Consider the following 13,174-nt stretch of genomic DNA (forward strand, 5'->3'; position numbering starts at 1 on the left):
GTGAGCGGCGGGACCGGGCCGGGCGCGGCAGCGGCGGCGGCCCCGCGGCTCACTGTCCTTCTCCCGCAGATGAACGGGGACGCGGCGGAGCCCGCGCCGGTGTGGGAGCGGCCCTGGTCGCTGGACGAGATCCGTAAGGGCAGCCAAAGCTGGTCCTTGGCCTCGGATGCCGGGGTGAGCGGTGCGGCCGGGACCGGGCCTGAGCCCGGCGCCGGAGGGGTGCGCGGGCCGCGGCCTCCCCGGGGCTTGGGGCCTTTGTGCGGGGCGGTGCTGCCGCCCGCTGGCCGGGGAGCGGCCGGGGATCTCGGGAAGGGCCTGCTGCGGGAAGAACGCAGCCTGCCGGAGCCCGGTGGCTCTCTCGTTGCTTTAACCTCCGGTCCGGGCAGGAAAACTAAAATGAGGAGTTGGCCCGAACGGAGATGCGGAATGAATTGGCTGAGACTTGGTCTTACGTGTTTGCGTGGGAGAGTTTCACTCTAAAGTGTGTGTATTTTGGTCCTCAGTTGAAGTGTATGATCAGTTCTGCCTGTCTTATAAACCGTGTCAGAAGGAAAAAGAGTTGGTTGCTGACTACTGCTTTCCTTTGTTCTTGTCAATAGCTTCTGCATTTTCTACAAGAGTTCTCTCAGCAGACCATTTCCAGGACACACGAAATCAAAAAACAAGTGGATGGATTGATTAACGAAACAAAAGCTACAGACTGTCGCCTTCATAATGTCTTCAATGACTTTCTTATGTTGTCCAACACGCAGTTCATAGAGAATGTGAGTGTGTTCTAGTACAACATCAAACTTGTACTTCAAACATTGTCATTGTCTCTTAATGTAGTGTGGAGAAGTGATTTAGCTTTTTGGCAAGTCTGAGGCTGATTTAGGGATGAAGTGACTTTTAATTGTGTTCTGTTAAAGGATATCCTAAGTCCCTTGTGAGTGATGTACTATCCATATTGGCAGGTTCCCTTTGCCTTTTCAGTGATACCTTTCTTCTCCTTGCTAATACATGACCTTGAGGTCAGAGTTTTGGTTTTAGTACTATGAATGAGTTGGGAATTCTGGGATGTCTTGGTTTATCTTCAAAAGTTGCATGAATGTAGTATTTGTCGCACTTACTTGTCTAAATATGAGGAGTGTAATACAATGCTGTAAATTTGCCTAATGGTGTTATTTTACTCAAAAAGCATTTGGTGTTAAAGGTGTTGGCCTGCAGGCAGTTGTCCGCTAGGTGTGGTCATGATGATCATATTTTCTGGTTAATGTTGCCACTTTGTAGATATCTCTGTTTTGAAATATAAAGCTAGACTTGAAAGCCTGTTGCAACATTGTAGCACTAGAGGCACGTGTCTAATTAAGGTGGAGAGCTTTAACAGTATTTCAGATTTTTGCAGGGTTTCTTGGCACCATGAGTTTTATCAGGTATTTTGTTTTGATCAGCATTATTTCAGGCCATACGTGCCTCATCGTGGCATTATTATTGGAAAGATGGTGGCAGAGGAAAAGATAAAAAACTGGATTTGTATTGTGGGGGTTTTTTGGTGGTAATGGGTTTTTTCAGAGCTGCAGTGTCTCTTCTGACCTAGCTTGGCTGTTCAGCAAAATGATTCTGCTGAGAACAGTTTGTACCAAATGTTTTAAATCTCATGTGCTTACAGCTGTTTGTTGCCAAATTTAAGTGCACAGAAATAGGTCTTCATTTCTGATTCTCAGTTTAGTGAGAGATCTGTCTCTTCCCAGGGGATAACTGCACCTGTGTTTGAAATTTGGATTTAGGTTTGCAGGTTCCAGGGAGATATTTTATTCCACTTTGTCTCCTTGTAGCTGGTCCTACAAAAGAGTGCTAAAAGAGCTGGATGTGAGAGGTGTTGTGAACCGTCTCTGTGAGTATGGAAGAAAGCTATTAAATGACAGAAAAATAAAGGAAAATAGACAGCCTCTAAGTAAACTATGGGTTCCACTCCGAAGCTGTCTGGAATAGCTTTATGTTGGGAGGGTTAAAACAGTGCATTTTTTAACATGTTCAGGTTAGTACGTTGGCAGACTTAAATTACCTCAGTTGCGTTGAGAGGCTGCCTATGGTATCTTCAGTGTGAAGACTTCAGTGCATGAAGGTGCTTAACATCACCCATGGCTTCCTTTTTTAATGTGTAATGAATTAATGTGTAATTAATTACGTATTAACGGTGTGTTTTGTGGTGGTACCTGTGATTTAGCCCCTGTAGTAGTACATTGTTCTTACATGAATTAATTTTGCTTGACTTTTTAGAGAGTATATGATGAAGAAGTGGAAGAGCCTGTTCCCAAAGCTGATGTTGGAGACAAAACAGAGCAGGTAGTTAACTTCAGCTGCCTTGAGTGCTGTCACTATGTTTCCAGCCCTTGTCTACCTTATCATTTTCAAACTTGCTTTGCATACATTTACAGCTTACAAACCAAACTCCTTCCTTTCTCCTTCAAGTCTCTCTGTTGGATAGTGTATGTCATTCAGACATAAAGTTGACAGTAACACTGGAGGCTACTACAGTGTGTGATCATCTGTTAGGGCCTCCCCAAGCTCAGTACTGTATCCAGCAGACAAGACTTATGCATTGATTTTTCAAGTGGTTATGCATGTTTTTTCAGCAAGGGGATTAAGGCCTTGGGCTGCCTTACTGGATTCGTAGGTAGTGAACTGGGGAAGCAGAACCTGACTGGAATAATTCTAGGAATAAATAGAGCTCATAGAGCTTTATATATGTGTATATATGTATTACAATCTAGGTGTATTATACCCTGAATGTCCCCCTAATAGTTTGGGAGCACAAATAAAACAATACTGTGCTGGTGTGGATGTTTAAAACATCTCTGTTTCTGGAGTGATGAAAATGAATTAAGCAAAAAAAAATACTTTGATTGTTCTTCTAATGCATATAGTGAAAAAGCTTTCATTGTGCTAATTTGAAATTAACATTTCGTATGTGCGTTGTAGTAAGATTGAGTCTTAAGTAAAGTGTAATGAACATCTGTTCTTTCTATTACTAAAGGAAAAGACGCGGGAACAGAAGGAAGCTGATCTAATCCCTAAAATTCAAGAAGCAGTGAATTATGGGTTGCAGGTTCTGGACAGTGCATTTGAACAGCTAGACATCAAAGCAGGCAACTCTGACTCAGAAGAGGAAGAAAGTAATGAAAAAGTGGAACTGATACTTGAGCCAAAGGTACAGAGACCTGTTTTTGCTGGGTTTGTTTTGCTTTCTTGGGCTTGCTCTTTGCTTCTGTCAGCTGTATCACTGCGTTATTGTAAAGTTGATGTTACCTAAACCTGTCACCTAAAAATAGAATTTGATGATTGCATCTGAAGAACTGCTCTTTCTGAGCTATTCTTTGTGTAGACTGCTTGTCTTGCAGTTAGGTTAACATTAAGGTATGGCACCCTAAAGGACGTTAGTTTAATGGAGTGAACTTGGAAGGGGAAGCCTCAATTCCGTGTGGGAGTGGGACATACAAATTTCATGCTTTTTAGGTACAAACTGTATCTTTATGGGTGGTTTTTACTGTCCCAGTAGTTAAAAAATCCCAGGTTTTGGGATAAGAGTCATACCTGTAAGTCTTTGCAAGGATATTCTTCTGTTAGATGGCATGTAGAAAACAAGTTGGGACTACACAAGTAGAAGTAGCCACTTTGTTTGACGGTGTTGAGAGGAATAAACCTCAGCTGGCCCACACAGTTGTATGTTGATTTGAAGCATATGTTTGGTGGGACTCTAAACAAGCTTGTATTTTCCTCGAGTTGAAACAAGGGGTGTAAGACTTCTATCTTTGTCAGCCATGTAGAGCTGTTCAGAGATGTCAGAAAGACCTGATGTTGTCTCTTTCCAGGATCTCTATATTGACAGACCTTTACCTTACTTGATTGGCTCTCAGCAGTTTATGGAACAGGATGATGTTGGCCTTGGAGATCTCTCTAGTGAAGGTATGTGCTGGCATGACCTTTTATTTCTATGCAAGTAATTAGTTTCTAATCCAAGATTTTTGTCTGTTTTAACTCACCACTTTGGTTATCCTGTGTAGTGTTCTTCCTGCATGTTTAGATGCAAGCCGTAATTAGCTGGGGAAAGAAATGTTCTTCATGCTGTAACAACCACTTTTCCGGTATACAAAGCAGTAACTTCTCAGTTACTTGTGCTTTGTGTATTAGAAATGCAAAGTGTTTAAATTTCATCAGCTTTCAAAGCTCTTTCAAACCACTGCCTACCCACTTGAATTTTAGTTTCCTTCACAGAGTCTTTAAAGTTGCTTAAATGGTGACCACATTGTTCTGTCTGATCTTTTTTGTTTCCATTTAAATTAGAAGGATCAGTAGATAGTGATCGTGGAAGTGTAATTGACAGTGAAGAGAAGGATGAGGAGGTAAGTGGCAAGTACCAGCTGCTTTGCACAAACAGTCTTTGCCTGTGAGGCCATTAACTACCTTGCTTTTTCGTATTGGCTCTTAAGACACTACTGCACAATGTTTGTTCCATGTGTTGGTTGTGATAAATATACTTTCTGTTATTGTTCTTGTGCAGTGGTTTCCTCTGCAGCTTTCCAGAGGAACATTTATGTGGTATTGGCTCTAGCTGTTATTAAAGTAGAATACTTCAAACTGAAGTGTTTTATTCCACTCTAATTTAATTTTGTGAATCAAATCAGATTCTTATCAAGAATTGCATTTATGGAGAACAAATCTGTTGTAAATTATAGTTACAAAGAATGGGATAGAGACTGACAGGAACAAGTTTAAAGCTTTAAGTAATGCTCTTCCAGGCTTTGCCTCATAAATCTGCTGCATTGGAATATCAGTTTCTGATATGTTTTGCCTACTTTGGCTGGGATGTCTCTGCTTTCTAACTGTGCTGTGGAAGCAATCCCTTTCTCCTGAGATGCTTGCTTTTGGTGTCTTTGCTCACTTAAAGTGAAATCCCTGTTGAGTTACTCAGATGCAGTCACATGGAGCCTGCTGTCTTTGCTGAATTAATGACTTTCTAGTGAGCTCCATTTGTAAAAATGGTCAGCAGTGGGGGAACAATTTCTTGGTCAGATCATGGTGAGGAGACCTGAATGTCCAAACTTCAGCAAGTTCAGAGTTTCTGACCCCTCTCCCTTAACCACTGAACAAGGTAATGTGTGATACTTGCCTCTGTGTCCCTTGTGTTACAGGAATCAGATGAAGAATTTGGAAACCCTAGTGAAGATGACCAAAAGACGGTATGGTTAAACACTCTGGTAGATACCTGAAAGACTTTACACTTGTGACACAGGAGGATGCAAGAAAAAGGAGATGAGAGCTCTAGACAATTAACTATTAGCAGCTTTGCTAAGCCTGATTTTTATAACTTTTTATGGGAAGGTCCTGGCCAGATAGCACTGTGTTCTGAAAATGAACCTGGGTTAGGCTTAAAGACATGCTTGCAAGCTGTCATTAGTTGCAGAGCCTATGTGGGATGGCATTGCCTGATAACGTGTTTTCCTCAGAAATTACTTGGGAGATCAGAGAGTTCAAAGAATCTACCCCAGGAAAACTAGGCTTCTGTGGGTTTATTTGGTTCTGTAATTAAAATTCTAAACTTGCTGTTCAGGAGGCAAGGAACAGTACCGTTTGGGTATGACATGAAATCAGGGATGCGAACAGTATTAAATATTTGAACAGTATATCCATTTGGATAATGAATGAGAAGGGAAAAGAAATATTGAGATGGAAAAATTCAAGCCTGACTTTAGTAATTGGTTTTAGAAGAAGGAATCTTATCCATGTTTAGATGTGCCACTGCAACAGACTTATATGGGGATTTTCAATCTGACATGATTTAATGTCAAAAGAGCAATGTTGCAAAAAGCAACCATTATTAAATCTACGTATTAATAAAACAGTGTTGCTAAAGCACTCAGATGTTCCTTTAAGCTGACCTTCATAGGGTAACTTTGTATGCCTGATGTATTTTAAGACAAGCAAGTATCTTTGTGTTATTGGTGGTTTAGTTCACTTCTGGGCCCTTGCCTGTGCCAGCCCCCAACTTTCATCCAGTTCACTTAATCTTTTTCACCCTCTTATTGACATGACTGAAACCAAGATGTGAGCATGTACTGTCTGTCATTCTGCTGTCCACCCTAAGGACAGTGCAAGATGATAAAATTTTTTACTGGTTGATCACAGTGTTTCTGTGTTAAGACTAAATACCAGGTCTTTAGTTTGTGTATGGTAATGGTACACTCCTTGTGAGGGGAGCCTTTGTGTCCTCAGTCGCAGCATTCAGTAACAGCAGACAGGGGTGGGGTGTGCTAGAGAATGCAGCAACTTGCTTGGAGCTGGAGGCACTCCTTCCTTACCTTTCAAAAGTTGTGAAGTACCCCAAATTGGCTGTTCCCATCCTTTCAGTAAGTTTGATTTGAATATTTTAGCTAAGCAGATGTAGTTTTGTATGCAAACAGAATATTAATTGTTTTTTAGAGGATAGCCCAGATGAGTGATGAAGATGATGATGATGGCTGTGATCTCTTTGACTCTGAAAAAGAGGATGAAGAGGATGGAGACTTAGATGAAAGCACAAAGCCTGTGAGTAATTGTTGCCTTTTGGGAGAGGGGGATTTGACTTCCCGTATCAAAAATCTGACCTTAGAGGGATTATAATGATAGCTCTCAAGTACCTGAAATGGAATCCTGTAGAAAGTACCTCTAAAACTCCTGAATGGTCTTTTAACATGATTGTTCAGGCTTTACCCCTTTAAACCTGGGGATTCTTGCACCTTAAGCAAGTATCAAAGCTGTCTTTCAAGAACATTAAGAAATGGACTGTTGCATTTTTGTGAGATGAAGGCCTTTTGTTTCTCCTGGTTACGAAGCAAGGTGACACTAAAAATTATGTGTTCATCAGGAACTAGAAATCGTGAGGTTTTTTTTATTCTTGATGCATGCCTAATCTCTGCTTTCTTAACAGAAAGCTGTATTGCTTCTTCTGGGGGCTTCAGGCAAAGTCTAGACAAGATATTGTACAAGTGAGGCCATGGAATACAGTATTTATAATTGCAATTGCATCAAGTTGCTAAGTGGATCTTATATAAGAAATATGCTGTTATTTGTCCCTGCTGCTCAGAAAAAGAAGAGGCCAACATCATTTGCAGATGAGCTGGCAGCCCGAATCAAAGGAGAAGTGCCAGTCAGACAGGACGAAGAGCGTTCGTGTAAGTTACCTCCTAAGTTTTGAAGAGTGCTTGTGCAGTAATGGGGGACTCGTGGAAGTGTAGGACAGGAGGCTGTGGGTAACAATACATGAAGTTACACACATCTGTTATTTGAACATGTATTAGATAAAAGCCTGACAAGAGGAACTGCAGACACTATGTTGTGTTCTGAGAAACTCTTTGGCTGTAACTCGGAGAACTGAATTGGAATTCTCTGAGAGTTATAGTGGGAAACACATTGCTTTCAGATGAGACAGGTCACTCTCAAAACACACATTACCGAAAAGGTTTTCTCTGCAATCTGATTCTCCCTCTGCATGTTTGACCACATATACTTTCTCCTGTTTCAAGGAAGTGTGTGGAAGCCACTGGTCACCGTGGTCTTTCTGTGAGCTCTGCAGTGGAAAACATCTCAAGCAGTAGATTGGTGTTTTCATGTGGTGTGGGTTGTTTGTTTTCTTTGTGGCCTAACTATACTGTTTTGAAGAACTTTTCCTCACTACTGTTATTCATGATATTTCAGACTAAATAATGCATTTACTTAGTGTTGCTTTCAAAGGGAGAGACCTCAAATATTTAGTCTTGTAGCAAAGCAGCAGTTGAAAATAGCTGGCTGAAGTTGAGTTGGCAAGTGCTTGTGGGCCTGCTGTTGACCTGTAATATTGAGAAGATGAACAGACAAGAACTGTATGTGTGTGTTCTTGCACAGTTCAAACAATCAAACTAGGTCTGTGGATATCAAGAGTATAAAACCTACCAACTTACCCTGTTCAGTTACAGGGAAATCTTATAGTCATTGAAATAACCTTGTGATGGTAAGGCCAGAGGAGGTGAAACTCTGGCTTTGCTTTTGGTAGCTGAATGAAGACAGTAATAAATCTGGAGCCATTTGAGATGCTCAGAGGTTCTGCAAAGGTGTGGAACCTGTACTGTCTGGAATGCTGTGTTGCTTTCTGACATCTCAGGTGACACTAGTCTGTGTGTGGACAACTGTGTTGAACCCCTAGTGCCTGACAGAATGATTCTATTACAATTTTAGGTACTGGTTTTAGAAACTGTATTTCATAGAACTGCTTCATCAGGCTGATTCATATGAAAACGCAAAGGTCAACTTGATTTGCTATTTTTTTAGGTTCTTTTTGCCATAGATTGATCTCAGACTGTAAGTAAAGGTGGATTAATTTTTCATTGAAACTTTCTTCTTAAAGCTCTGTCATCAGAAACCAATACAAGGAAAACCCCAAAAGAGAAGAAGGAAGTCAGAGTTCCATTGGATGGTAGGATATCCTCCTCTCTTGTTTCTGAATTGTGGGCTGGATTGTAAAACACCACTTAAGAAATTCTACAGCCTCTGCTGTAGAACCTGGGTGGGGTATCGGTGGGCATCCTTCCAGGCGAGTGTGTAAACAAATCTAGGTTGTGATGTGCATGTAAACAAGGCTGGAAACAGGCTTAGTGAGAGTTCTTCCTTTAACGTGGCCTTCTGGAGCAACTGCACAGCCTAACCTGTCTTCAGCAGCTTCTCTGTATATATTGTGTTTGTAAGAGAGAGCAGATGGAACCAAAGCAATTTTTGTTTAGGTTGTCTCTAATCCCCTTTCCTGAAACTTGATCAGTCTTACCATAGCTCATAGGTCTTGTACTTTCTAGATGAAGATGACGATATCTTCAAGCCTCCTAAGCTGACTGATGAGGACTTCACACTGTTTGGTTCAAGGGGTGGCCTCTTCAGTGGTGGAACAGGCCTCTTTGATGATGAAGAGGTGAGAATGCTGGAGATTATAAAAATGGAGTGTTTCCGTCTTCTAAAAACAAACCAAAAGATCCCTAAAAACTCGCACCTCTGGAAGACAGAGAAGGCAAACGGCATTTTGTTGCTTGGTAATATTCAGGTGTTGTGGAATAGTATAGCTTTCCAGTGGGGAAACAGAACTACACAAGTGACATACTTACATTCACCTTGGCACAATGTCCTCCCTTCTGCAGCGGTGCTGATGAGAGATGCAAGCGTGGTTCAAGCTCTGTTATTAGACACATTCTAATTCCAGGAGAGCTTAATCAGCCCCTTACTTTTAGCTGTAGTGGTAAACCAAATGCCATCCAGTTTGTTTATTTTAAATAAGGAGATTTCTATTCGAATGCCTATGAGAATACTGATTTTTGTCATTCTCTCTCTGATTGTCAGAGGAGTGTAAAGGAAAGAGAGCCCTGAATGATGCCATTCACACTTTATTTTTCACGTACCATGTGTGGACACTGCTGCTGCTGAGTTTCTCTCTGTACTGTTAAAAGTTTCCTATTGCAGTTATGCTGTGTTGTTTCATCTAGTTATTGTACAGTTCCTGTGATGCCTATGTTGGCAAGAAAAGTTCACCCTAAGTTTACTCTTGTGCTACCTAGAGCTGACTTGGGGAAGAAATGGTGTGAAGTGCACTTCTGACCTTATTTTACCACCGTGCATGTGAAAGGGTGTAGAAACCTGATGTCAAGGTGCTTAAGATTTAAGAGTGTGATAGTACAGCTGCATAAAGCAAATGATTGTCTCTGATGCAGCTGATACTGGTGACAGTCAAGGTTAGTCCAGAACAGTAGTCAGGTTGTTGCCTTTGGGGGATGTTGTGTTCATTGTTGCAACTAGAACAAAAGTCGGGTGTTCCTTGGAGCTGAGGAGGTATTAGACTGAAATTTGGAAGGAGGCCTCATGTTTCTCAAGCTTACCATGCCCAATCTACTAGAATATGGCCAAAAAGCACCAAACAGGGGCTTTGTGTGTAGGGAAGGGGATAGTTCTGTGCAATGCTTTCCATTCAAACAGTCTTTACTGAAAAAAAGTTCTTTCTTTTTTTTAAGTGGCAGACAATAGCTTAAAAAGAACATTAAGAAAAATAATCTGATAGTGCAAGCCAGCTTTGTGTCAGTGCAAATTTGGATGAAGCCATCACTGGTTGCCTCTTGGTGACTTACTACTAAGACTACTTTCCTCATCTGTGTAGACACAGGACAGCCAAGCAGATCTGTGATTGCTGCCTGCCTGCATACGCCTGTTCTTGGTTTTCTGTTATCTAAAGTTAAACGTCTCAGAAAGGTGACTTAGCTTCACTTACCTTGTGCACTGGAGGAGGCCACACTGTATCAGCAGGCAGGCACAGCAGAGCAACAGGCAAATAATAACTGATAAATGTGCAATTGATCACTGACACCTCTGCCACACCCCTGCGCTCCCCTACTCTTTCTGAAGTGTTTTGCCTTCCTTCTACAAAGCTATATACAAAGACCATGCATTTTGAGTCTCCAGGCAGGCAACCTCTAATACCCAATCCCCATAAGAGGGAGGCTTTCAAGAATTTAAGTGGTCAGTACCCAAAAGATCTGGAGGTTTCCTGGAAATCCAGGCTGTGATTGTTGGAGTTTGGTACAGGGCACTGCAACCTGAACACAAGAACTTCTGTGTGAGTGTCCTGCAATGCTTTGGAGCTGTAATATATTTCTCTGCACCATTATGGTATCTTAACATCTTAGTAGCAGTGTAAATCATTCATTTTATCCACATGAAGTTCAGGAGTATTTTTATACTTGACCTGACCCTCAAACCTTACTGTATAAACTTCAGTAGGAAAGCTTAGAAGGGTATAATCAGGACCTAACCAGCTGTAGATTAATTAGTGTAAGTCCTTGAAGATGTGCAAATAAAAGGTTATTCCTTCTCTTCAGCAAACAGATGTGATCAGTAAATTCAATTTTAGAAGAGAGCTGCTTTTCTGAATGTATACACTCAAGTTAACAGTTGAGTACCTAGGTTTAAGTCTGTATTTGCAGACATCGTTTTGAGATGGGAATGGTGATTATCTCCTCTGTCTTGGCTTAGAAGTGGACATTCAATATGGGAAAATCAGCACCTGTCATTTCCTACAAAAATTCACCACTTCCCCCCCTTTGCATTTTCATCTATGATTAGAGTGATCTTTTTGCTGAAGCACCAAAAGGAGAAGAATCAAAAGAGAGAGAGGAGCGAGTCCCAGTAAGTGAAGGTAAGAACCAGCAGTTGCCTCCTGTGGTCTTGTCTATGCTGTGATTTATTGCTGCTAGCAGCTAGACTGTTTTGTTCCGGAACTAGAAAGCTTGGTGTAGCAATTGTAGAGCAAGCCCCTTCTCCTCACCAGTCTTAATAGGGAACAGCTGTGTTGAATTTTACATGTGTTTGTTCGCTGTGATCTGTTACACACTCCTACTCTCCTAGAGCTGAAAGGATGTCACTGCTGTTGGCAGAGCTCTCTGCGTGCTCTGGGTTCCTGCTTCTCAAGTGAATATTGCAGGATCCAGTTGTGGGTTTGAGGGGAGCAAAGATTTCTTCTTGCAGATTAATTTACATGAGTTTCTCATTAGGTGCATATCTAGACCCTTAAGGACTCTGAGCACATATTCTGTATTGCAGAGCTTTTCCTGAAGCACTGTGTTTGATGAATTTTCAGATATGTGTTAGGAGACTAAGCCATTTTTTCATTTTATTTTGAATGTATCGTATTGAAGTGGTATTGAGTGCATGAATGTGAACCGTTGTAAATAATGCTGTGTGTAAATGTGTAATGTGCTTATAAGCTTCAGTGCAGTAGAGCTGTTCTGTGGAGTTTAAATGGAAGAAAAATAGACTGTTACATATATTTGCAAAAGCCCAGAAGTTTGAGAAGAATGTGTAAAGAGTTCTGAGCTGTTAAGAAAGAAAAAGCAGCTCAGACAACTTCTTGGATTCCTCTTTCTGTGGTAGAGTTCTGAAGGCTTTGACAGCATAAAACAAGTGCATCCATTTGTATTGTACTTCCTGTGATTTCAGCATCCTCTACAAAGTCCTTAAAGAAAGTTCCTGCAGGTGCAGTATTTCTGTTTCCAGGTATGATTTATTCAATAGCCAATTGCTTCATGCACAAAATGGTCTTTTCTTTAAAACCTACTGCAGAGGTTTTAAAGAAGGAACTATCCAAATACAGCAGCACTGCATTGCTTGATCATATGCTTAATGACAAATACAGATGCTTCTACCATGCTAAGCCTAAACTGCAGCATGCTTAATGGATAATCAAAGATTCTGGAGGAGCTCTGAAGGTAGGTGTCACAGATGACAGATATTAGCAACTGTCAGCTTCAAGTGTTGTGCTCTGAACTTTTAAGAATGTGTCACTTCAATTGATATTATACAGTTTAATTCTGCTGTGCATGCAGTCACAGCTTCCATCTGTACTCTGAGAAGGAAGTGCATTTTGATATTTCACGTTTGATCATATTCCCTTGGGTTAGCAGAAGTACAGTTTAAACATCAAGTTCCTATGTTTGGACCAGTCTTGTTTTTCTGGTTTTGATTAGGAGGATCTGCATACATGGGGAAGGACCAAATCTATAACTTGGAGCTAAAAATAAAAAAGAATTGTATTAAGATCTCTGTTTCATATCAGAATCCAAGCTGATCAATGAAAAGAAACATGTCCCCAGTCTTTTTGAATTTACTGACAAAGATTTCTGTCAGTAAATTCATGCACGCTCTTCACTTGATGGAGGTACCTGAATTTTAAGTTTTGGCCTTTATTAAGAAAGGCCTGTTTTAAAACTGAGTTAACTGAGCCCTCAGTCAGCATGATTTGTAGAGTAGAAAGTACACAAATACAGCCTTTTTACTCCAGGGTCAAAGATATATGTCAACAATGGGACTTCTACATAATTGTAAAACTCAATAGCAGAGTTTAAAACAGCAGATTGATGTGTGGGATTTTTTTATCCTTTGTTCTTTCTTGGATGTACTGTTGCATAAGCAGTGAGTTTAGTTGCTCCTTCTCAATAACTTGTAGACGGGCTTAAGTCACCAGAGAAAAGCCAAGATTGAGGCTCCTTTGCTGTTCCAGTGAACAGTTTGTTTAGGAACTCAAGAATCCTTAGTCATTAACCAAATTTTGTGGCTGTATTCCTGTCAATCCTGAGGCACTTTGTAATTGCATAAT

The 13,174-nt window shown here is 41.0% G+C and overlaps 1 protein-coding gene across 6 annotated transcripts in view; it reads left to right on the forward strand.

Moving 5' to 3' along the window:
• The window catches only part of WASHC2C (WASH complex subunit 2C), a 37,051-nt gene that overhangs the window by 80 nt on the left and 23,797 nt on the right, over positions 1-13,174 (forward strand). For 4 of the 6 annotated variants that reach the window (XM_039553764.1, XM_039553763.1, XM_039553766.1 and 1 more), the window contains 13 exons: positions 70-174; positions 600-764; positions 2,260-2,325; positions 3,017-3,190; positions 3,852-3,945; positions 4,324-4,382; positions 5,172-5,219; positions 6,460-6,564; positions 7,103-7,190; positions 8,399-8,467; positions 8,841-8,953; positions 11,146-11,218; positions 12,019-12,075. In XM_039553764.1, coding sequence (XP_039409698.1) covers positions 70-174; positions 600-764; positions 2,260-2,325; positions 3,017-3,190; positions 3,852-3,945; positions 4,324-4,382; positions 5,172-5,219; positions 6,460-6,564; positions 7,103-7,190; positions 8,399-8,467; positions 8,841-8,953; positions 11,146-11,218; positions 12,019-12,075 — 1,216 coding nt within the window. Of the gene's footprint in view, positions 1-6; positions 175-599; positions 765-2,259; positions 2,326-3,016; positions 3,191-3,851; positions 3,946-4,323; positions 4,383-5,171; positions 5,220-6,459; positions 6,565-7,102; positions 7,191-8,398; positions 8,468-8,840; positions 8,954-11,145; positions 11,219-12,018; positions 12,076-13,174 lie in introns of those variants that run through there. The other 2 variants (XM_039553765.1, XM_039553762.1) reach the window with 2 other exon arrangements.

This window comes from Corvus cornix, chromosome 6 (assembly GCF_000738735.6).
Source record: "Corvus cornix cornix isolate S_Up_H32 chromosome 6, ASM73873v5, whole genome shotgun sequence".
Lineage (NCBI taxonomy): Eukaryota > Metazoa > Chordata > Aves > Passeriformes > Corvidae > Corvus > Corvus cornix.